We start from the raw sequence: 26332 nt of genomic DNA on the forward strand, positions 1-26332 counted from the left end.
GTGTGGACTTGTTGGGCTGAATTGCCTGTTTCCACACTGTAGGGAATCTAATCTTCTGCCCAACAGAACATGGTGGAAGAAAAGGTGACGAGATGTGTGGATGGAGCCATTGGATGGAAGGCAGGCTTGTGTGATGGACTGAGCTGTGTTCATGAATCTCTGTAGTTTCTTACAGTCCTGTGTAAAGCAGTTATCATACCAAGCCGTGAAGCATCAGGATAGAACGCTTTCTATGGTGCATCTATAAAAATCTTTACACTATGCCACCAAACAGTCTGTGTCTTTCCTGTATTCTGTCTTGTCATTGTTTGAGATTCAGCTTACAATGGTGATGTCCAAACAAGTCCAATAGAAATAATTTGGGAGTTGGGTGAAGGTAATGGAATTATTACTGGTCTGATAATCCAGAGGCTCTGGGTCATGACAGGGGATCAAATTCCAAGGTGGTGGAATGTGAATTCAATAAAGAGGGAGCTCATGTGCAGAAGGTGGGTTATGACTCATCCAAATCAGCTGATTTTTTTTAATAATAATCACCAGCATTCTCCTCCAAAAATTATGAATTCAATTCAGACATCCATTCCTCAATCTTCTGTAAAAGGTTCACTGGACTCAAAACATTAACTCTGCATCTCTCTCTACAGATGCTGCCAGATCTGTTGAGTTGCTCCAGAATTCTGTGTTTGTTTCATTTCTCAGGTCAGGGACCATGGACTGGTGGTGCATCTTTGCCTGCATTCTGAACCCTAACGTTGGCAGGGAATAAGTGAGGGTGTTGCATTGTAGAAACCCAGAAATGATGACATGCAGGACGTGTGAATATTTAATACTTAATCAGGACTGATTTCTGATGTATAAAGAGAGGCTGGTTGGGAATGTTTAGAAGAAGGATGATCCCGTAGAAACCTATAAAATTCTCACAGGACATGATGGAGTAAATGCAGAAAGGATGTAGTCTGTAGCTGTGGAGTCCAGAATTATGCTAAGGATATTGGGTAGTCCATTTAGTACTGAGAAAGGAGAATTCTTTCCTCCAGAGAGTGGTGAAGCCAAAATGGTAATATTTTCAAGAAGGAGATAGATATGTTTATCATGTAGAGTCCTGGATAGTTTGGTTGAACAGAGACCTAGGGGTTTGTGTACATAGGTTTTTGAAGTTTGTGCCACATGCACACAGGGTGATTAAGAAGATGCTTAGCACAGTTGCCATCATTGCTCAGATCTCTGAGTATAACAGTTGGGACATCATGTTGAAGTTGTGCAGGTCATAGTGAGCCCTCTTCTATAATACTGTGTCCAGTTCTGTTCACCCTGGTAAAGGGAGGATGCCATTAAGCTGGAGGGGGTTCAGAAACGATTTACCAAAATGTTGACAGGAATGGAGGGTTTGAGTTTTAAGGAGACAATGGAGAGTCATAGAGTCATAGAGATGTACAGCATAGAAACAAACCCTTTGGTCCAATCCATTCATGCCGACCAGATATCCCAACCCAATCTAGTCCCACCTGCCAGCACCCAGTGCATATCCCTCCAAACCCTTCCTAATTATATACCCATCCAAATGTCTCTTAAATGTTGCAATTGTACCAGCCTCCATCACATCCTCTGGCAGCTCATTCCATACACATACCACCCTCTGCGTGAAAAAGTTGCCCCTTAAGTCTCTTTTATATCTTTCCCCTCTCACCCTAAACCTATACCCTCCAGTTCTGGACTCCCCGACCCCACGGAAAAGACTTTGTTTATTTACCCAATCCATGCTCCTCATAATTTTGTAAACCTCTATAAGGTCACCCCTCAGCCTCCGACGCTCCAGGGAAAACAGCCCCAGCCTGTTCAGCCTCTCCCTGTAGCTCAGATGCTCCAACCCCGGCAACATCCTTGTAAATCTTTTCTGAACCCCTTCAAGTTTCACGACATCTTTCTGATAGGAAGGAGACCAGAATTGCTCACAATATTCCAACAGTGGCCTAACCAATGTCCTGTACAGCCGCAACATGGCCTCCCAACTCCTGTACTCAATACTCTGACCAATAAAGGAAAGCATACCAAACGCCACCTTCACTATCCTATCTACCTACGATTCTACTTTCAAGGAGCGATGAACATGCACTTCAAGGTCTCTTTGTTCAGCAACACTCCTGAGGACCTGACCATTAAGTGTATATGTCCTGCTAAGATTTGCTTTCCCAAAATGCAGCAACTCGCATTTATCTGAATTAAACTCCATCTGCCACCTCTCAGCCCATTGGCCCATTTGGTCCATTTGGTCCAGATCCTGTTGTAATCTGAGGTAACCCTTTATGCTGTCCACGACACCTCCAATTTTGGTGTCATCTGCAAACTTACTAACTGTACCTCTTATGCTCGCATCCAAATCATTTCTGTAAATGACAAAAGGATTGTTACAAAATTTTAAAGACATTTGGATAAGTACAGGAATAAGAAATGTGTGGAAGGGCATGAGCCAAATGCAGGCAGTTGGGACTAGTTTAGTTTTGGATTGTGGTCAGCGTGAACTGGAGGATCTGCTTTTTGGTGTATAGCTCTTTCGCCCTATGACTGATATGGGAAGAAATCAGGAACAGGACACTAATCTGCGTGATCAGGCATAATCATATTGAATAGCAGAACAAGCTTCAAAGGCCAAATGGCCTGCCCTGATATTCTATATTACCAGGAGATAAATTTGAAATTACTTCTGAACTCTGCTATTTTCAGACTGGACTGAATGCAGCAGAAATCCTAAATGTTGCCCTGCACTGAAAGTTTCACATTGGTGTCTAAACACTGTAGGAAGGACATAGTCAAAGGAGTAAGTAAACAAAACTCAGCCACCAACCCTGCTCCCGGACACGTTTGAAGTGAAAAGGGAAATTTGCATTTAAATTGTTTCACAGTATCAGGAGATACCAAAGCATAAAGCATTCTAATACAAAAAAAACTGCAGAAGCTGAAACAAAAACAGAAATTGCTGGAAAAACTCAGCAGGCCTGGCAGCAACTGTGGAGGGAAAGTAGAGTTGACGTTTGGAGTCCAGTGTTTTGAAGGAGGGTCTTTGGACTCAAAACTACTTCGACTTACTCTTCACGAATGCTGCCAGACTTGCTGAGCTCCAGGACATTTAAAAGGCGTTTAGCCACTCTATTCAACATTGCATGTGTCAAAGAGGTCTTGGGATTTTCGGTGAGAGTCAAAGTTAAAGTGTATTTTTGAAATTAAAGAAAACATTATTTAGGCATTTTTGAGTTGTAGTCATATCTGTAACGTAGAGAAACGTCCACCCCATCTTTCACATTTCAGACAGGAATGGAACAACGTCTTGTTTCTCAAGGCGGTGGGGGTTGAGGGGGTGGGACTCTCTGGGAGGAGGGTGGCTGAAAGAACCTTTAAATAGAGCCAGCGAGAGGCAGAGGGAGGGAGACAGAAGGACTGGACCCAAAGGTAAGACTCACTGTGGCTGCGGTTATGAGGAGGTGGGTGTTCATCCAGGGAGCGCTCTCCCTTACCCCCATAACAGCCCATCACCCACCCAACAACACCCACCACCCTGGGGCTGCAGACTTTCCCCCAGTCTCCCTCCCCCACCCCCCGGGGGGAGGTACAGTCCCTCCTCTGAGTGGGGGGGGTCACTTTCCCTGGATCTTGCCTCTGGATCCCAGGTCCCGCCCACCTGAATCTACCAGATCCCACCGCGACCCCCACCGCCGGGAGATCCACCCGAGCTCCCCTCCCCCGGCTCCAGTCAGGAAAGGCTCTTTAAAGTTTGTGAAAATTGTGAAGTTTGTGAAAGTTGATCCCGATCCCGATCCCGGAGCCGCCCTGAGCTGCCTCCCGATGGAATTTCCTTTGGGGTCCCCGCGGGGGATGGATCCTGTCACTCACCGGGAGGGAGGGAGTGAAACAGGACCTTCCCAGCTCCAGGAAACTCCCATGTTTTGAAGTAGTTTTGAGTCCAAAGACCCTCCTTCAAAACACTGGACTCCAAACGTCAACTCTACTTTCCCTCCACAGTTGCTGCCAGGCCTGCTGAGTTTTTCCAGCAATTTCTGTTTTTGTTTCAGCTTCTGCAGTTTTTTTTGTATTAGAATGCTTTATGCTTTGGCATCTCATGTAATGTAGTGCACAAAATCCCATGCAAGGACTGCAGAAAGCACTACATCGGACAAACAGGAAGACAGTTAACGATCCGTATACACGAATACCAACTAGCCACGAAACGACACGACCAGCTATCCTTAGTAGCCACACACACAGATGACGAGCAACATGAATTCGATTGGGACAACACTACCATTGTAGGGCAAGCCAAACAGAGAACAGCCAGGGAATTCCTAGAGGCATGGCACTCATCCACAGACTCTATCAACAAACACATCGACCTGGACCCAATATACCGGCCACTACAGTGGACAGCTCGAACTGACAACCGGAAGCGGCAGAGACAGGCCACTATAAATGCCGGAGGAAACAGCACAGAAGCGCTTCACAGGAGGCTCCCAAGCACTGAGGATGTCACCTAGACAGGGGACGAAACGTTTGCAAGACAAATTCCCAGCTCGGCGAACAGAACCACAACACCCTATTATGTAAATATGTGTGAAAGGGGAGGGCTGGTTGTGCCTGTCCTCCCCTACTGGTGGATGCCGTGATAGCAGGAACCAGATGGGCAGAAGGGCCAGAACAGCTCACTCTTGCATTTGGGCTGGCGGCTCAGGATCCGCAGCTCCCCGAGGCTGGAGGCGAACTGACATTCCCCTCCCACCCTCCACCCACCGTACCGACACAAAAGGGGGTGAGGGGTGTATGTTATGGGAGCGTGGCTGACAGGCAGGGGGTTTACTGGGGGGTGATGGAGGGGGATGTTTTTACTTGGTGGGCTGGTGAGGGAGGATATGTTTTTACTTGTGGGGCTGGTTGGGGAATCGGTAGGTGATGCTCAGCAGAGATGGGACTCTGTCAGGGACACTACCCACAGCACCGCACTCAAGGCCTTTGGGAAGAAACAAGGCAAGACAGGACTGGTTTGAAGTGAGCTCAAGTATGCTCATGGCTGTCATCATGGTAAAGCGTGTTGCACTGCTAGAGCACAATGCAACCCTACCCAGGCAACACTGCAAGCGCTAAGGATATCAAGAGGCAAGGGCCAGAGTACTGTCAGGTGCTGCACAAATTGTTACTGGCGACAAGTATGTGAAAGCATTGAGTCATCATTTGACACAAACAACATCCATGGAGTGTACAAGGGGATCAGGAAAACCATTGGTCCAACCGAGAGCAAGTCAGCCCCACCGAAAACCATAACAGGCGAGACCATCAAAGACAAAGGCAAACAGATGGAGAGATGGCTGGAGTATTACTCCAAACTCTACTCCAGAGAAAAAAGCATCTTGGACAGCGTGCTGGATGCAGTGGAATGCCTGCCAGTCATGGAGGAACTGGATGCATTGGTGATTGCCGAAGAGCTGAGTAAAGCAAATCAACAACCTGCCTACTGGGTTTGAATGGTATTCCATCAGAGGCCATCAAGTGCGCAAAGGGCATACTGCTAAACCACCTGTATGAACGTCAGTGCCAGTGCTGGTAAGCGGGAACAGTGCCGCAAGACATGAGAGACTGCAACTTTGTCACCCTAGATAAAATCAAAGGGGGACAGAAGTGACCGTAACAACTGCAGGGGAATCTCTTTGCTGAGCATCATTGGTAAGGTTTTCAGCCACGTGGTCCAGAGCAGACTGTAGAAAATTGCCGCAAGGGTATATCCTGAGTTTCAGTGTGGTTTCAGGTCAGAATGCTCCACAATCAACATGATCTTCTCCCTTCGACAGCTACAATGAAATGCACAGAGCAACGACTCTATGTCACTTTAGGATGTAGGTTTGCTCGCTGAGCTATAGGTTTGATATCCAGACGTTTCATTACCTGGCTAGGTAACATCATCAGTGGCGACCTCCAAGTGAAGCGAAGCTGTTGTCTCCTGCTTTCTATTTATATGTTTGTCCTGGATGGGGTTCCTGGGGTTTGTGGTGATGTCATTTCCTGTCCTGTTATGAGGGAGAGAGGGTCGTGTCTTTTTGTGCCTAGCTGGTGTTTGTGTATCCTGGTGGCTAACTTTCTTCCTGTTTATCCTACGTAGTGTTTGTGGCAGTCTTTGCATGGAATTTTGTAGATGACGTTTATTACACAATTCCAGACAATTAAACAAGACGGAGTTCCAGAAAAAGGGACCAACACCTCACGATTCTACGGACTACCAAAAATCCATAAACCAGGAGCCCCCCTCAGACCATAGTCTCATTACCTGGAACACCCAACTTACAGACTGGCCAAAGAACTACATGCAAGACTAAAGTACCTCGTAGAAGAGTCGCAGCACTCCATCCACTCCACCCAGGAATTCCTAAAAATCATCAAAAACACCAAAATAGAGGAAGATGAAACAATGATCTCATTCGACGTAACACCACTGTTCACCTCCATCAACATCGACCTGGCAAAGGAAACACTTACCACACTTTTAGAAGAGACCATCACACACACCCCAACCACCATCATTACCAATGAAAACATTACGAAGCCAGTGGACCTGTGCCTCACCACCGACTTCACCTTCAACAACATAATCTACAAACAAACCAATGGCACACCCATGGGATCTCTGCTGTCAGAATTCATAGCAGAAGCGGTAATGCAAAGACTAGAACAAACAGCCCTACCAACCATCAAACCAAAAATCTGGGTTCGCTACATAGATGATACCTTTGTCATTACAAAACGAAACAAGATAGAAGAGACATTTAACATCATCAACAACATCCTCATAGGCATAAAGTTCACCAAGGAGGAAGAAACAGACAACAAACTCGCATTCCTGAACGTCACAGTCAAAAGAAAGGATAACAGAGAACTACAAACCTGCGTATACAGAAAACCGACAAACACTGACCAAATACTTAACTACACCAGCAACCATCCCAACACACACAAACAAAGCTGCATCAGAACACTATTCCAACGAGCCACCACACACTGCACCACAGACAAACTTCGCAAAACAGAGGAGAACCACCTATACAACGTATTCAAGAAGAACGAATACTCAAAAAATACAGTCCGCAGATTCCTCAAGAACAAACCACGACAAATAGACCAAACACAGCCAGAAACCCTAACCACCTTACCATACCATATGTCAGGGAAGTTTCAGAAATGACAGCCAGCCTACTAAGACCCCTTGGAATCCTAGTAGCACACAAACCCACCAACACTCTCAAACAAAAACTAACAAACTTAAAAGACCCAGTATAAACCATGGACAAAACCAACATCATCTACAAAATTCCATGCAAGGACTGCCACAAACACTACGTAGGACAAACAGGAAGAAAGTTAGCCACCAGGATACACGAACACCAGCAAGGCACAAAAAGACACGACCCTCTCTCCTCGTAGCCCTACACATGGATGAAAAAAAAACACCATTTCGATGGGACAACACATCTATCCTGGGACAGGCTAAGCAAAGACATGCCAGAGAATTCCTAGAGGTCTGGCACTCCAACCATAACGCCATAAACAAACACATAGATCTAGATACCATCTATCAACCCCTCAGAAAACAAACAGGAAATGACATCACCAAAAACCCCAGGAACCCCATCCAGGAGAAAGATATAAATAGAAAGCAGGAGACAACAGCTTTGCTTCAATTGGAGGTCGCCACTGATGATGTTACCTAGCCAGGTAATGAAATGTCTGGATATCAAACCTACAGCTCAGCGAGCAAAACTACACCGTAAACCTAAACCTGAGCTACACACCTTCACAAACCTTGCACTCCATGTCACCTTCATTGACCTCACGAAGGCTTTCAACATTGTGAGCAGAGACGGTCCGTTCAAAATCCTCGCCAGGATTGGTTGTCCCCCAAGGCACCTCAGGATAGTTCAGTCATTGCTCATAGACATGAAGGGTGTTGTTCAGTTTGATGGCTCTTCTTCGGAGCAGTGTGAAACAGGGCTGTGTGCTTGCCCCCACCTTATTCAGTAACTTCTTCGCAGTCATGTTGAAGCACGCCTTTGGAACATCAACTGATGGTGTCTACCTCCACACCACATTGGACGAGAGGCTGTTCAATCTGTCCTGGCTAAGAGTGAAAGTCAAGGTTTGTGAAGTATTTATCAGAAGCATGTTGTTTGCAGACAGCATTGGCAACACACTTGCTACAGCAACTGCAACACTGGGTGGCACAGTGGCTCAGTGGTTAGCACTGCAGCCTCACAGCGCCAGGGACCCGGTTTGATTCCAGTCTTGGACAGACTGTCTGTGTGGAGTTTGCACATTCTCCATGTGTCTGTATGGGTTTCCTCTGGGTGCTCCAGTTTCCTCCAAAGGTGTGCAGGTTTGGTGAATTGGCTGTGCTAAATTGTCCATAGAATTAGGTGCATTAATCAGAGGGAGATAGTTCTGGGTGGGCTGTTCTTCAGAGGGTCAGTGTGGATTTGTTGGGCCGAAGGGCCTGTTTCCACACTGTAGGGAATTTAATCTAATCTAATCTAAACCTCATGGACAGTGTCTCAAGAGCCTGCCAGGACTTCAGCTTAACCATCAGCTTGAAGAAAACTGTGTTGGGTCAAGGCGTTGAGCATCCCCCTGCCATTACCATCAACAACTACAAGCTGGATGTAGTCCATGAGTTTACATACCTTTACTCCATCATCATGGACAATCTCTCCCAAAACTCTGAGATCAATAGATGGATCAGACGAGCAGCTTCATCATTAGCTAGGCTGACAAAAAGAGTCTGGGAAAACAGAAAGCTAATGACGCACACCAAGGTTGCAGTCTACAGGGCTTGTGTTCTCAACATGCTGCTTTACGGCAGCAAGACCTGGAGCCTCTACTCCAGACAAAAGCGACATTGCAACGCCTTCCACCTTCATAGCCTGAGACGCATCTTGGACATCAAGTGGACTGACCAGGTCACCACCAATGTGGTCTTGGCCCGCCAGATTCTTCATCCTGCTCCAACAACACCGTCTCCGCTGGCTGGGCCTGGCCCACACCCAGACACCCAGCCTCTTCATCCTGCTCCAACAACACTGTCTCCACTGGCTGGGCCAAGTCCACTACATGTCTGACAGGAGAAACCCAAAAGACGTGCTGTATAGGGAACTGGCCTCGGAGAGTATAAGGATGGTCTTATCTTTGTTTCAAAGATGTCTGCAAGAGGGACATGCAGTCACTGGGCATGAATGTCGAGAGGCGGGAAGATATTGCAAGCGATTGCTCTCGCTGGAGGCTGGTATTACCTAGAGGTCTAAAAAGAGGAGAGGAGAAGCTGAGGCTTGCTGCTGAAGAAGGGCTTATGCCTGAAACGTCGATTCTCCTGCTCCTTTGATGCTGCCTGACCTACTGCGCTTTTCCAGCAACACATTTTTCAGCTCTGACCTCCAGCATCTGCAGTCCTCACTTTCTCCCACTTGCTGCTGAAGACAAGCTCACCCACTGATCAAACAGCACCAAGATAACACCGGAGGACAGCGCCGTCAAGTGTAGTCACTGCAGCCAAGACTGCCAATCTCGTGTGGGCCTCTGCAGCCACAGCAGATGCTGCTCTACCAACAAAGATTCAACCAAGACTTCCCAGGCACAGATCCATGCTCTCACAAGACAAACAGTTGCCACTCATGATTGTATAAGTTAAGGAATAAGAATTAATAGATTAGGCAGTGGCTCAGTGGTTAGCACTGCTGCCTCACAGCACCAGAGTACCTGGGTTCAATTCCACCCTTGGACAACTGACCGTGTGGAGTTTGCACATTCTCCCTGTCTGTGCGGGTTTCCTCCGGGTGCTCCGGTTTCCTCCCACAATCCAAAGATGTGCAGGTTAGGTGAATCGGCCATGCTAAATTGCCCATGCTGTTCAGGCATGTGTCGGTTAGGTGCATGAGTCAGGGGTAAATGTAGGTGAATGGGTCTAGGTGGGACACTGTTTGGAGGATTGGTATGTACTTGTTGGGCCAAATGGCCTGTTTCCACACTGTTGTGATTTCTGTGAATGTAATTGTTACAGTCTGACACACTTATCAGAATTTTTTAAAGGAGAGTCAATGGATGTAAAAATTTTTGATTTTACAATACAGCACAGTAACAGTCCCTTCGCTCTCTCCCGCACCTCTTTCCCCCACTCCCCCCACCCCCACCCCCACCCCCCCCCCCCCCCCCCCAAAGCTTGCACCAATTCCTATTCCCTATTTAGACTCACTACTTATTGCCCATATGTGGTTTCTATCTGTCTGTTCACCTCCCATTTATGTATCTATTGAGGTACACCATAAATATTGCATAGGTCCGTGCTTATTGAAACATATAAGATTCTTAGGGAACTTGACAGAGTAAATGTTTTCCCTTGTAGGAGAGTCCAGGACAAGAAGGTATAAGGGATCATCATGAAGAGAATTTCTTCTCTCAAAGAGTTGTGAATCTGTGGAGTTCTTTACTGCAGAGACATGTAGGGGTTGGGATGCTAATATTAAATTAATAAGTTAATATTAATATTTTTATTAATTTAAGGGAAGCAAGGGTTTTAGGGAAAAACAGTAAAGTGCATTTGAGATTTATTGGATCAGTCATGATTGCATTGAACTGTGGAGCAAACTCAATGTACCGAATGGCCAACATCAGCACTGATATCTAATGCTATCACAACGATGTCATTCTAACCCAGTTTATTGTTTCAGTTTCAATGTATAATTATAAATCAATTCATATTTTATGTTTGTAGATCTTTACATCATGTTTCACAAAGCAACTCAGAAAATCGTGAAAGAAATTGACCCTTATGGTAGCACATTGATTCCTGCCATAAGTCCCTATTTTTCCAACGACTTCAAGCCCCTGTACATCATCAAGAGAAAGAAAAGAACTTTATTTTTCACAAAAGATAAATACATCCCAACCTCCATCACACTGGCTGACATATTGAAGGATGGCAAAGACTTAGACATTGGTAACCGATTTGCTTTTGACTCGTATTTCTCTGCGCAAAGTTAAATCAGATAGATACTCAAAAGAAATATGAATTAAATCTCACTATTTATTAGGTTCTTAAATTGACATGCCTGACTCCTTGTACAGAATACTAGCAGTAAAAAGGGATGGTCAGGCTCTGATCTGAAGATCACTTCTGTTCTCTAGGTTCCTGACTTACAGTCACAAGCTGGATAGTAGTTCCCGGTTTACTGGTTTCACAATGCTATTTCCTCCCTCTTTTATATGTTTTCTAGTTACCATCTATATAAGCTGCTGTTTTATATTCTTACTACCCCTTCCGTATTCTGGTTAATTTGCTCAAGCAAAGCTGTGTTTTCACATTGGTGCCTTACTGTAATATTTTACTGTTTATTTCAGTTTTACTATCTCAGAGAACTCTAGCTTGTCCCTAGTAGAACTGTGTTGCAGAATGTTGGGCTCTCCATCATAAAGGGAGCTGGTGATGTCATTGGACCAGTAATCAACAACCCCAAGTTAATATTCACAGAACATGCTTCAAATCTCATCACGGTGGATGGTAAATGGTGGAATTTAGAGTGATAGAGTCATAGAATTGTATAGTACGGAAAGAGACCCTTCAGTTCCACTCATCCATGCAGACCAGATCTCCGAAATTAATCCAGCCCCACTTGCCAGCACGTGGCCCATATCCCTCTAAACCCTTTCTATTCATGTGTCCATCCAGATGACTTTTAAATGTAGTAAATGTACCAGCCTCCTCCACCTCCTCTGGTAACTCATTCCATGTACACACCACCCTCTGCGTGAAAAAGTTGCCCCTTACATCCTCTTAAATCTTTCTCCTCTCAACTTAAATTAATACCCCTCTAGTTTTGGTTTAAAATTTGGAATTAAAACATAGTTAACTTAGTGATGACCATGTAACCATTGATTGTTGTAAAAGCCCATTCAATTCACTTATGCCCTTTAGAATTAGAGTTAGATTTCTCGTGATTCTTAACTACCTTCTGGGCACTAAACGCTAACCTAGCCAGTGATGCCCACATTAGCACATTCTACAAATGAACACATTGGGATCAAGGTTCTCTATCTTTACCATTCAATTTGGGATAAGCCATTTAACCAGTGCGGTATCACTGTTCCGAGTTATCATCATGATGCTGTGAAATAGCTCTTTTACCAAAACTCCTGACGAGGGGACTGTTGAAAGCACAGACACACAAATGTGAGAAAAATGAGCCAGTGATGTGAATTCAAGAATTTTGTTTTGTGAAGAATTTATATCACTCCATCAAACTATCAATGTCTTGAGACAGAAGACTGAAGAAGTTGAGGTGTAGGGCCACAGCAGGAAAGATGGAACAGGGTCTAATGGCCTTCTGTGCACACAAACTCAACACAACACTTCACTTACTCTGGAAGAGTATAGAAAGTACAGGGATCAAGTTAGAAAAGAAATAAGGAAATCAAAGAGAGGAAGTGAAAATATATTACAAAGCAAGATAAAGGAAAATCAAAAGATGTTTTATCAGTAGATAAAAAGCAAAAGAATAGTTAAGGAAAAAAATGAGACCTATCAGGGATGAAGAAGGAAACGTATGAAAATGTAGAAGATATGGGAATAATTTTAGATTACGTTTTCTCAAAGGAAAAGGATGATGTGGATACAGTAATGCAAGAGGAGCAGTGTGAAATATTGGACAAAATAATCACAACGAGAGAGGAAGTCATAGAGTCATACAGCACAGAAACAGGCCCTTCTTCTCCATGCCGACTAGACATTCCAATCTGATCTAGTCCCACTTGACAGCATCTGGCTCATATCCCTCTAAACCCTTCCTATTCATATACCCATCCAGATGCCTTTTAGATGTTGCACTTGTACCCACCTCCATCACTGGATTCCTCACAAGTGGAATAGTTGCCAGGATCACATGGATTGTTCCCATGGATATTGAAGGTGGTCGGGGAGGGAATAGCAGATGCTCTGAGGATTATTTTCAAATCTTCACTAGACACAGCTAAAGGTCTAGAGGAATGCAAACTTGGATCTATTGTATAAAAATGGTGAAGCAACAATGCCAGTCCATGGCTTTGTTAAGGGGAGGTCATGCCTTACAAATTTGATTGAATTCTTTGAGGAAGTGACACGGGATGATCATTGAGGGTTGTGCAGTGAATGTTATCAATTGGACTTTAGTGAGATATTTGACAAGGCCCCATATAGCAGACCAGTCCAAAAAATGTAAAAGCCCATTGGATATAGGGTAATGCGTTGAATTGGATCCAAAGTCGGTTTAGAATAGAATAGAATATTCCTTAATTGCCAGTGACAGGAAATAAAGCATAATGGCCAATGGAATGAAAAGCTGTTTCAAGTAGTGTTGGGACCCCTGCTGTATGTTTTATACATTAATGACTTGGACTTGAACGTAGAGAATTGGGAAATTTGTAGATGGCACAAAAAATTGCTATGTAGTGGACAGTGTAGAGGATAATCTCCAAAATGATATAGTTGGATGGGTGGAATGGGTAGAGAATGGCATTTGGAGTTCAGTTCTGGTAAGTGTGAGGTAATGCATTTACCAAGATCAAAACACTAAAAGGGAATACACAATACAGAGGAACCTCGATTATTCGAACAAGATAGGAGGGCACTATTTCATTCGGATAATTGATTATTCGGTTAGTTGATTTCCTCTGGATCTCAGATTCTGCTCCCCGTTCAGGAGACTAGGCAGCAGCACACTGCGCACAAGCCCCTGCCCACCACAAACCCCCAATCCCATCTGCTCCCACCCCAACCCCCCCAAACTTCGTCAGCTCTCACCCCACCCTCCAAACTTGTCCGCCCACATTCCGCCCAGCCCCCAATGCCATCCACCCACGGTCCCAACCATGTTCAACCCTATCCGCCCCCAACCCTGCCCCCCCATCCACCCCCACCCACTGTCCAACCCCCATCCGCACCCCCCACCCCAGCCAACACCACCCCCCCCCACCCCACCCCAAACTGGGGCAGCCAGACTGGACATCAACAATCAGACTGCTGTTGCCTTTGTGGGGTAAGTCTCCAAATAGTGCATGCGTGCACACACACACATTTTGACAGGTTCCACCTTTGCCCTGTACACGACAATGTTGGAGAGATTATCTGCCGAAGGGGGGTTCAGGATACACCTCTGTGTAGAACTCCAGGGAGAGTGTGGGTGAAGAGTGAGAGAGAGGGCAGGAGGTCAGTAATTTGGAGACGGTGCCTGGACTGTCCAGGACTGTTCTCGGCAGCATTTCAGTGAGTCGAGTTCATTTTTAATCTTTGTACCTGTAAACAAAAGATATGATCAGGGTTGAAACAGCTCTTTGACGTAATGTTTCTATTGGGACCTCAGGATCTCCTTCAGATAATCCGATATTTGGATAATCGAGGTTCCTCTGTAAACGGGAATATAGTGAGATGGGTCGATAAAATGAGAGATCTTGACATGCAAGTGCACGGCTCCCTAAAGGTAGCAGGACAGGTGGATAAAGTTGTAAAGAATGCATATGGAATACTATCCCTTATTGGAAGAGGCATACAATACAAAAGTAACGATATAATGATGAATCAGTATATGACACCAGTGAGACCACAACTGGAATATAATGCAGTTCTGGTTATCACATTACAGGAAGGATGTAATTGCTCTGGAGAGAGTGAAGCAAATGGATGGCACGGTGGCTCAGTGGTTAGCACTGCTGCCGCACAGCATCAGGGTCCTTGGTTTGATTCCCGCCTGTCTGTGTGGAGTTTGTACATTCTCCCTGTGTCTGTATGGGTTTCCTCCGGGTGCTCCAGTTTCCTCCCACAATCCAAAGATGTGCAGGTCAGGTGAATTGGCCATGCTAAATTGCCCACAGTGTTAGGTACGTTAGTCAGTGGTAAATATAGAGGAGGGGAGTGGGCTTCTCTTTGGAGGGGCGGTGCGGACTTGTTGGGCCGAAGGGGGCTGTTTCCACACTGTAGAGAATCTAATCTAATCTAAACATTTGTTAGAATGTGGCCAGGGCTAGAGAACTGTCGCTATGAGGAGAGTTTTGGGAGGTTGGGATTGTTTTCCTCGGAGCTGAAAAATGTGTTGCTGGAAAAGCGCAGCATCAAAGGAGCAGGAGAATCGACGATTCGGGCATAACCCTTCTTCACCCACTTTCTCCTAGTTGATTGTTTTCCTCGGAGCAGAGGAGGCTGAGGGGTGACATGATTGAGGTATACAGAGTGTGCGGGGGAGAGATAAAGTAGACAGGAAGAACCTGTTTCCCTTGGTAGAGAGTTCAAAAACCAGGGGTTATCAATTCAAACTAAGTGGCAGAGGATTAGAGGGGAATGTGAGGAATTTGTTTTTGCTGAGGATGATGGGTGTCTGGAATTCACTTTTGAAGGTTGAGGCAGAGATCCTAAATTCTTTCAAAAAGTCCGTGGACCTGTATCTGTTATTGGCCGTGTGCAGGACAATGGGATTAGAAAGGGCATCTGGGTGTCTTTGAGTCGGCACGAACAAGATGGGCCAAATAGCTCCTTTCTTCCTTTTTCTGATTCTAACCATTTCATGATTCTATGACATCACTCTCAGTGTTTCCTCCGATCTGCTGCTGTAGTGTAATGTGACTGGATCTAACTATGAAGAGAATTCCTTTTAATTTCTCATCACTGAGCATCCAAGACAATATCATTACTAATCAATATGATCAGTGACTGTGCCAATAGAAGTACTTATCCCATATTTAGTTTGTTTTGTTATTCATTAGAGTTTACATGGATTTATTGAACATGCCAAAAGTCATTTTGATTTTAGACAACAGAGTAGAACACACAATAAAATGCATGTCATCTCTTCCAGTTCCATTTCTGTTCATTAAATGGAGATAAAAACCAGGTAATGGGTGGTGAGCTGATTTTTACACAGCAGTTTGAAGTCAAAATTCTTCATCAAATTTGTTTCCATTAAATGTGCACCATCTGTCTCTGTCCTCCTGAGAGTGTTTAACTCTGTGCTGTGGGACAGTTGCTGGGGTTCCTCAATCCTTCACTCAGGGCCACCTCCATGTAGAATTGATTGATTAACTTATTGTCGCATGTACTGAAGTACAGTGAAAAACTTTGTTTACAAGCAGAATAAGAAGGTCAGAGCAAGCAAAGATGTACAGATGAAATGATGTAGACAGAGGCATACAGGTTACATTGCACAGGGCATGCATGAGACAAGATCCTGGGAGTCAACCCAATGAAAGCGATTGGCCCGGACAGTGTCCCCAGCGGAGCACTCAGATCCTGTGTGGACCAACTGGTGAAGGTATTCACCGACATCTTCAACCTCTCCCTCCTACATATGCATCACTGTGATGACATATTGATTAGATTAGATTACTTACAGTGTGGAAACAGGCCCTTCGGCCCAACAAGTCTACACCGCCCCGCCAAAGCGCAACCCACCCATACCCCTACATCTACCCCTTACCTAACACTACGGGCAATTTAGCATGGCCAATTCACCTGACCTGCACATCTTTGGACTGTGGGAGGAAACCGGAGCACCCGGAGGAAACCCACGCAGACACAGGGAGAACGTGCAAACTCCACACAGTCAGTCACCTGAGGCGGGAATTGAACCCAGGTCTCTGGCGCTGTGAGGCAGCAGTGCTAACCACTGTGCCACCGTGCCGACCAAAGGGGAAGGCGTGTCTGGGGGCTGGCGGGGCAGGCATCGCCTCGCCTCGCCTCGCCTCGCCACTGGCATTCTGCTCACACTGAGCACAGAAAGCATTGAGCACGTCAGGGAGGGAATAATCTTTGTCCACTGTCATGCTCTGCTCCATTTTGTATCCCGTGATGTTGTTTAGGCCTTGCCACAGGTCTGTTTGGTAGGTCTGGATCTCCACCTTGGTTTGGGGCTGATTCTTGGCATCTCTGATGGCTTTGCAGAGGTCATATCTGGATTTCCTATTTTGGTCTGGATCATCTGACTTGAATGCTGCATGCCTGGTCTTCAACTGGGAGTAGAGTTCAATCAGGAGTGAAGTTGCGAGCCACAATGAATAGGGCCTTGGAAAATTTCATCTCTGGAGTGTTTGTGATGGTGTAAATCATGTCTAGGACATTCTTCGCATCCACATAGGGTGGCATGTAAGCTGCTGTCAGGATGGTGGAGGTGAACTCTTGCGGTAGGTAGTAGGGACAGCATTTTACTGTAAAGTATTGTTGGTCCAGGGAGCAATGGCTTGCCAGGGTTGTTACATCCGCATACCATCAAGTATTGATCAGGAAACATACCCCACCACCTTTTGCCTTGTCCAAAGACCCTGTACAATCCATGTGATGTATGGAGAACCCATCAACTTGGGAATGGCAGGGGTGAGCCAACTCTCCATGAAGCAGAGCACACGACAGTCTCTCAATTCCCTCTGGCAGGTATGTCTGGATCTGAGTTCATCCATTTTGTTGTTGATAGCCTAGACATTTGCTCAGAGTATGCGGGAGAGTGGGGTCAATATCAAAGAGACATTCCCAGATAACCATTATGTGAACATCCATAAGTGCACAATATCGGGGGAATGAGATAGAGAAAGAGAGAGATACAGAGAGACAGAATATTCAAGCTTGTTTTTTTTTCTAGGATTGCAAAGCTCAAAGTTTTGCAACTATGGAGCTAGCATGTCCATTTCTGGAGGTGTGGATGCCAGTGTGTGTATTGTCGATGCAGGAGTGCATGCATCAGGTGGTGTGGCTGACATCATATCTACTGTGGAAATGAAGAAGCGAGTAATCTCTGAAATGATGCTGCTTGAGGCTACTAAGGACAGGTACTTTTATCTCAAACCCAAGTGAAGTAACTGGCACATGGAGACAAAGAGGGTTTTGTAATGGGGAATTTTTCCAGTTTGTCTCAACTTCAAACTCTGCTGGGTATCAGAGAGCAATGTGCAATGACAGCCTTTTACAGACTCAAATAATGGATTCAGTTTTGAATTTGCCATCAATCTACATTCATTAATTTCACCAATATCAGGAAGTCTTGTAATCGTCGTTGGAATGTGTTTCACTTTGTAAACTATGTTTCTGTTATGCTGACTATTATTGTAATAATCTTAAACTTTAACCTTAACCTTAATTTGTTGATTTATATCAAAGTAGCCTTTGCGTTTCTGAATCTTTATAAGGGGCCATACTGCAATAAGGGGCCTATGGAGTATTATCGTTCATTAGCAGAGGGATTGAATTCAAGAGTCGTGAGGTGATGTTGCAGCTGTACAGGACTTTGGTTAGGCCACATTTGGAGTACTGTGTGCAGTTCTGGTCGCCTCACTTTAGGAAAGATGTGGAAGCTTTGGAGAGGGTGCAGAGAAGATTTACCAGGATGTTGCCTGGAATGGAGAGTAGGTCGTACGATGATAGGTTGAGAGTTCTCGGCCTTTTCTCGTTGGAACGGCGAAGGATGAGGGGTGACTTGATAGAGGTTTATAAGATGATCAGAGGAATAGATAGAGTAGACAGTCAGAAACTTTTTCCCCGGGTACAACAGAGTGTTACAAGGGGACATAAATTTAAGGTGAAGGGTGGAAGGTATAGGGGAGATGTCAGGGGTGGGTTCTTCACCCAGAGAGTGGTGGGGGCATGGAATGCGCTGCCCGTGGGAGTGGTAGAGTCAGATTCATTGGCGACCTTTAAGCGGCATTTGGATAGGTACATGGATGGGTGCTTAATCTAGGATAGAAGTTCGGCACAACATCGTGGGCCGAAGGGCCTGTTCTGTGCTGTATTGTTCTATGTTCTATGTTCTATTGTTCTGGGCATTTCATATAGATACAAATTTTCCTGTTATTTTCCATAAAGTGTTCATAGTAGATATTTTTAATCAACCTGTTTCAGCATGTTGCAACATATCTGGCAATGTTAACATAACTGTCATGGTTTTCATGGGTTTTCTAAGGTTAAGTAAAATCATCTCCTTTATGAATGTATCTTTTCTGAAGTATATATATCCTCCTTTGTTTTCCTTCTATCTTTTCAGGAAGATTGACAGAGGACACCATTTTGTGAAACAACTGCGTAACAATATTTTCTATATCATATTAGAGGTGGTGGAAACAGATAGACCATGTGACCTAAATAGCCTTTTCAAGGCACAAGCAGGAGTGGAAGTCCCAACTAAGATAATGAAGGTGAATATGATTTAACCTTATCACTTAGTCATAACTAACATGTTTGCAATGTTAGTTCATATGTGAACATAATGTGGTTGTGATTTTGAATTCATTATTGTTGAACATTAGGATAACGTGATCTGAAGCTATGACGACAAATCTTATCATTGCAGCTGAGGAATTTAACTTCTGTTCATTCAAAACTGAACGAAAATAAGCTTGTGCCAGATTAGGTTGTCACTGGATTTCTATAAAAATGTGTTCGATTCCCAAAGGTTTTTTAGGAACAATTACCTGCTGTACCTGGCTGATTTGACTTGTGTATGACTGTAGAATATTAAACATAGAACATTACAGCGCAGTACAGGTCCTTTGGCCCTCGATGTTGCACTGACTTGTGGAACCATTCTGAAGCCCATCCAACCTATGCTATTCCATTCTCATCCATATGTCTATCTAATGACCATTTAAGTGCCCTTTAAAGTTGGTCAGTCTATGACTGTTGCAAGCAGGCCATTATATGCCCCCTACAACACTGAGTAAAGAAACTAACTCTGACATCCATCCTGTTCATCACTACCTTGTATGGCAACTGTACCATTCAAGATCGGAGACGGTTACAGACAGTGGTGAACTCGGCCTGGACAATCACAAAGCCAAACTCTCATCTATAGAATCCATCTACCAGTCCCACTGCCAAGGAAAGGCCGCCAGCATTCTCAAAGATCCATACCACCCTGGCAATGTTTTTCTACAACTTACACCATTGGGGAGAAGGTACAGCAGCCTGAACACATGCACCAGCCAGTTTTGTAACAGTTTCTACCCTACTGTTGTTAGAATATTGAATGGACTCACAAACTCTTAACATTTACCTGTACCTGTGTTTTTGTTTTTGCCACTGTTAACCTATTATTTACTTATCTATGCTACTTAAATCTGTGATCTGCCTTAATTGCTCGCAAGACAAAGCTTTCCACTGTGCCTCAGTACGCATGACAATAAATTCAATTCCATTCAATTTAATTCAATTCCTATATGTATCACCTCACAATTTAAAGGTATGTCCCCTCGTGTTAGCCATCACCATCTGAGGAAAAATGCTCTTATTGTCCACCCTATCTAACCCTCTTATTATCTTATATGTCTCAATTAAGTCACCCCTCAATTTTCTTCTCTCTAATGAAAACAGCCTCAATTCCTCAGCCTTTCCTCATAAGACCTTTCCTCCATACCAGGCAACATCCCAGTAAATCTCCTGGGAACTCTTTCCAAAACCACTACATCCCTTCTATAATGCAGTGAGCAGCATTGTACACAATACTCCAAATGCAGCCACACCAGAGTTTTGTATGGCTGCAGCATGACCTCACGGTTCTGAAATTCAATCCCTTCTACCAATAAAAGATAGCACACCTTATGCCTTCTTAACAACCCTATCAACCTGGGTGGCAACTTTGAGGGATCTATGTACATGGATACTGAGATCGCTCTGTTCATCTACACTACCAAGAATCTTAGCTGAAAATGTGTTGCTGGAAAAGGAACAGGAGAATCGATCTTTCGGGCATAAGCCCTTCTTCAGGAATCTTACCCATGATTTGGAGATGCCAGTGTTGGACTGGGGTGTACAAAGTTAAAAATCATACAACACCAGGTTATAGTCCAACAGGTTTAATTGGAAGCACACTAGCTTTCGGAGCGACGCTCCTTCTTCAGGTGATGGTGGAGGGCTCGATCGTAACACAGAATTTATAGCAAAAATTTGCAGTGTGATGTAACTGAAATTATACATTGAAAAATTGATTGTCTGTTAAGCCTTTCATCTGTTAGAATACAGTGATAGTTTCACTTCTTTCATGTGTAAATCACAAAACCTTTTTTTAAAAGTTGCATTCTCGGGTTAGCTGTTAACAATGGTGATAGCTAGACAATATGTTGAAGGTAAAAACAATAACTGCAGATGCTGGAAACCAGATTCTGGATTAGTGGTGCTGGAAGAGCACAGCAGTTCAGGCAGCATCCAAGGAGCAGCGAAATCGACGTTTCGGGCAAAAGCCCTTCATCTTTTATTCCTGATGAAGGGCTTTTGCCCGAAACGTCAATTTCGCTGCTCCTTGGATGCTGCCTGAACTGCTGTGCTCTTCCAGCACCACCAATCCAGAATATGTTGAAGGTTTAGATTAGATTAGATTACTTACAGTGTGGAAACAGGCCCTTCGGCCCAACAAGTCCACACCGCCCCGCCGAAGCGTAACCCACCCATACCCCTACATCTACAGCTACCCCTTACCTAACACTACGGGCAATTTAGCACGGCCAATTCACCTGACCTGCACATCTTTGGACTGTGGGAGGAAACCGGAGCACCCGGAGGAAACCCACGCAGACACAGGGAGAACGTGCAAACTCCACACAGTCAGTCGCCTGAGGTGTTCCCTGTGTTCTCTGTTTGTGATCTGATGTTTTGATTGATTCTAATCTAAAAAGTGAGATAACAGAGTTTTACATAAATTCATGCAGTTTTTGAGCTCAGAGTTCGACATGAATGTATGCAGTTTTTGAGCAAAGTGCAATGTAACTCTGCAAGTACAAATTCACCCCATAAAATATATGTGTGCATGTGGGTCTTTGTCTGTGTGTGTGTGTGTGTGTGTGTGTGTGTGTGTGTGTGTAGTGAGTGCAGAGTGTCTTTAGTCTGTGAGGGGGTGCATGTGTGAATGCGGGAGTGTGTGTGTCTGTAAGAGTGTGTGTGGGTGTCTGTGTGCGCGTCTGTGTGTACCTGTATCCGTGTGTATATGAGAGTGTGTGTGTGTGTAGGAATATCTGTGTGTGTGTGTAGTGCAATGGTGATCACCTGTAATGTGACATGAACCCAAGGTCCCGGTTGAGGCCCTCCCTATGGGTACCGAACTTAGCTATCAGCCTCTGCTCGGCCACTTTCCTCTGCTGCCTGTCCCGACGTCCACCTTGGAAGATGGTCACCCGAAGGTCCGAGGCTGAATGTCCTTGACCACTGAAATGTTCCCCAACTGGGAAGGAACCCTCCTGTCTGTTGATTGTTGTGCGGTGCCCATTCATCCGTTGTCGTAGCCTTTGCTCGGTTTCCCCAATGTACTATGCACCAGGGCATCCTTGCCTGCAACGTATAAGATAGACAACGTTGGCTGAGTCACATGAGTACCTGCCATGTACAAGGTGGGAGGTGTTCCCACACGTAACGGTGGTATCTATGTCCACAATCTGACACGTCTTGCAGCGTCCACCGTGACAGGGTTGTATGGAGTTGTCCTGAGAGCCGGGCAGTTTGCTACGAACAATGATGTGTTTGAGGTTTGGTGGTTGTTTAAAGGCAAGTAGTGGTGGCCACTGCATGGGTTTCCTCCGGGTGCTCCGGTTTCCTCCCACAGTCCAAATATGTGCAGTTTTCCGTTAACTTGTTCATTCCTGAACGTCAATAATTGGGTTTCTCGAGAGAAATGGCTCAAAGTTTGTTAATTTTCGATCTAACACAACTTTAACCATCGAGTTAAGTCTTTTTTGCTCTGTTCTTTGACGGTTTATGTCCATTATTATTGTTAGTTGTGAAAAGCAGTGCATCACTAAGATGACAGATTTTCTCTGATATTTTTCCCAGTGATTGGTTCTGCCAGTTCTTTATCTGGCTGCTGTTCCTGCTAGAATGCTGCATTCCACACTGTAGCAAACATTCCCTTTTATGTTTAATTTCAGAATGATTCACTATAACATTCCCCATTTCTCTAGTTTGCCAGATAAATGAAGCTTCTTATTCCTGGTTACATTTTAGTAAGTCTTTTCTAAACCCTGTCTAATAATGTTGATTTTCCTGGGAACTCACAATGATTGCTTTGCAATATTAAGTATTACCATTTTCCTTCTTGCGTTAGGCTAAAGGAAAAGTTGATGCATTTTTGAAACAGAATTTATCCTTCCACGCTGGAACTACCATTGCATTCAAAGTCTCAAAACTGAGGATAACAGAGGATGACACAGTGGGTATGTAAAAGGGAAGAAAGGAAAACAGAGAGCTGGGTATAGACTTTTCCAAGAGAAAATTGCCTTATCAATGGCTAATTAAACATTCTTCAGCTATTTGTCCCATCGATGTGTATTCAATATTGTATAAACATGTCAACTTGGGGATTATATCTAGCCACATTTAGAAGCTTTTCTGAAATTGGTTCTCCCTCCATCACTACATTTTGTGTTTGTCACTCTTTTAAAATAAGTCTTCTAAAACCTCCAGTAAGACAACATTGAGATGAATGTTAGATTCAGACAAGCCAAACAATTGGGTTATTCTGTGCACCTCTTCATTCTACTAAAGTTTATCAACTATTGACAAGACAAGTAAAAGGTGATATGGAATACCCTCTACTTGTCTAACTTGGTGCACCTCCAATGTTCCACATGAGCTTCAACACCCTCCAAGAGGGACTGGGATTAGATTAGATTACTTACAGTGTGGAAACAGGCCCTTCGGCCCAACAAGTCCACACCGACCCTCCGAAGCACAACCCACCCAGACCCATTCCCCTACATTTACCTCTTCACCTAACACTACGGGCAATTTAGCATGGCCAATTCACCTAACCTGCACATTTTTGGATTGTGGGAAGAAACCGGAGCACCCGGAGGAAACCCACGCAGACACGGGGAGAATGTGCAAACTCCATACAGACAGTCGCCAGAGGCGGGAATCGAACCCGGGTCTCTGGCGCTGTGAGGCAGTAGTGCTAACTACTGTGCCACCGTGCCACCCGTAATGGATCTTGTCCATCACCTCATACATGCACTTCTTCCACCAATTGTGGACCCCAGCTCCTGTATACGCTACCTGAAACTCCTCCTGGTTTCTTCAGCAGCAACTCTAAACACTACACCATCTGCCAAGGACAAGGACAGCAGGAAGGAACGTCACCTCCAAGTCACATACGGTCTTGATTTGGATATATTGCAACTGTCCTGCAACTCCTTATCCACCTTCATTGTGAGAGCACCTTCCAGACAACAAAATGAAATAGTTCAACAAGAAAGCTCACCACTGATTTCTTTGGGTGTCATGAGATGGGCAATAAATGCTAGGCTTACCAATACAGCCTGACAAGTACTTCTCAAAGAAATGTATAAGTTAGTATTGTGAGTATGTAAAGATAATTGTCACTTTTATTTTCTTTTCTGGCCGTCCAGTGTAGAATAACAAGGAAAGTGGAGAACTAAATTGGCCATGTGCCTATTTTCTGCCAATCCTTCTGTAAATCACCAGTTACTCAATTAACAAGTTTTAAAAATCCGAAACTTGTTTTTCTTTGTTCTTTCAGGTTTAGTTCCCACACATGCGCCTTTGAGATGCTTGTTAGGTAAGCTTGTTTTCTATTTCTTAATGCTTCTGTTTTGTGATTGTAAATACGTCACATATCAAAACAATATCTTGACGTCAAGGAATTGTTCAATAACAAATGAAAAAGATGGTGACCAGTGAAGGTAATGTAGTATTTACTGATTTCCTTTAACTTGTAATACAATCTTCATGTTCGCTTTTTCAGAAAGTGGCATTTTTAACCAAAAATATTAGCAGTGTTATTATATAATTTTGCTTCACCATATAAATGTTTTACCATAAATAATTAACTCTATAATACAATAAAAATGCTGTGTCCAATGCACATTGGATGGAGTTTCCATTGCTTCTATGGGACTCCAGTTTCCCCTGGAGTCACACTGGGAGTTCATGCAATTTCTCCTCTCCCACCAAGTAGATTCTTGTTTGCCTATCACATTTTAACAATTCTCCAAACAATTCTGAGAAAGTTGCTCTGAAATCGATATGCTCCCATGCAATGTGAACACTTTCACTCAGATGAATGATGTATGCAGCCATTCTATATTTTAGGATGAATCAGAATTAAGGAAAGTGAGTAAATACCCATCCAGGAGCAGAGAATTACTCATTACATCTAATCTTTGCACTTTCAATCATGTTATTATTATTATTCAAAGTATCAATTCGTAACTTGTGATACCTGCAAAACCAAAAATTACTTTTTTCCTTTGGGTGAATAGGACAGGATGTCACTGGAGTATTATTTGGATTTTATGAACAATTTGTCTTTTGAAATATCAATCGTAATTTCTTTTCCCTTTTAGCAGCCTCATGTTACCGGAAACCTAAGATTCCCCTCACAGAACTGACCAAACTGTCGAAGGACGTGAGCCAACTATTCCTCAACACATTCCTTCAGCTTCTTGGCAACAACGATAACCTTCCTGTTCTTGAGACAATGGTTTGTACCTTCTCAATTGTAAATTTACTGATGGTGCTGGCAAACCACATTTCTGTGGGTTATCACTTCCCCTCTTTAGGTTGATCATGACAAGAGATTCCTTGCGGTAAATTGTGATCACCCAGTTTAGACAATTACACTCCATTTATTCAAAACTTACACCATTCACTCCTCATACCCAATTCTGGCCAATTCTATTCCCATTCCTGAGGTAAAAACAATGACTGCAGATGCTGGAAAGCAAATACTGGATTAGTGGTGCTGGAAGAGCACAGCAGTTCAGGCAGCATCCAACGAGCTGCGAAATCGACGTTTCGGGCAACGTCGATTTCGCTGCTCGTTGGATGCTACCTGAACTGCTGTGCTCTTCCAGCACCACTAATCCACTATTCCCATTCCTGTCAACTTCCTAAACTACTTGTGGTCACTAAGCTGAGAAAGCTCTGATTTGTGTTTAAAAAGCCATTAGGTTCCTTCATGGAAATAGTAATTGGCTTTTGTGACCATCCCCTGTCTCCCATTTGACCCATTTAATTCCTTACAGTGTAATTTTGAAGCAAAGCAGATGACAGTAATTTATTTCTGGGCTTTTCTTCTTGTGAGTTCAGATGCAATACCAAAGGAACTCAGTTTCTGTCTGTGCCAGTGTTGATGAGCTGTGTACCTGCTAGTTACAGGTTCACTACTGTGTACATTTAATACCTAATAGAGTAATGCTTCCTCCACTCTATCCTCAGTTTTGTGTTTCAACCACAGTTTTGGAAGATTCTCCTATTGTCCCTATAAGATTTTCCATTCTCATCTATCACTCGGAACATTCTCAGGGCTCATTGCCT

General features: G+C 44.1%; 1 protein-coding gene across 1 annotated transcript in view; it reads left to right on the forward strand.

The window, feature by feature from the left end:
• Positions 1 to 3395: 3395 nt before the first annotated feature.
• The window catches only part of LOC140465725 (gasdermin-A2-like), a 30047-nt gene continuing 7110 nt past the window's right edge, over positions 3396 to 26332 (forward strand). Inside the window, exons 1-7 of the mRNA XM_072561385.1 lie at positions 3396 to 3444; positions 10787 to 11011; positions 17664 to 17850; positions 19059 to 19209; positions 23100 to 23208; positions 24534 to 24572; positions 25360 to 25496. Coding sequence (XP_072417486.1) covers positions 10798 to 11011; positions 17664 to 17850; positions 19059 to 19209; positions 23100 to 23208; positions 24534 to 24572; positions 25360 to 25496 — 837 coding nt within the window. The 5' untranslated portion in view covers positions 3396 to 3444; positions 10787 to 10797. The remainder of the gene's footprint in view (positions 3445 to 10786; positions 11012 to 17663; positions 17851 to 19058; positions 19210 to 23099; positions 23209 to 24533; positions 24573 to 25359; positions 25497 to 26332) is intronic.

The sequence above is a fragment of the Chiloscyllium punctatum genome, chromosome 42 (genome assembly GCF_047496795.1).
Source record: "Chiloscyllium punctatum isolate Juve2018m chromosome 42, sChiPun1.3, whole genome shotgun sequence".
Lineage (NCBI taxonomy): Eukaryota > Metazoa > Chordata > Chondrichthyes > Orectolobiformes > Hemiscylliidae > Chiloscyllium > Chiloscyllium punctatum.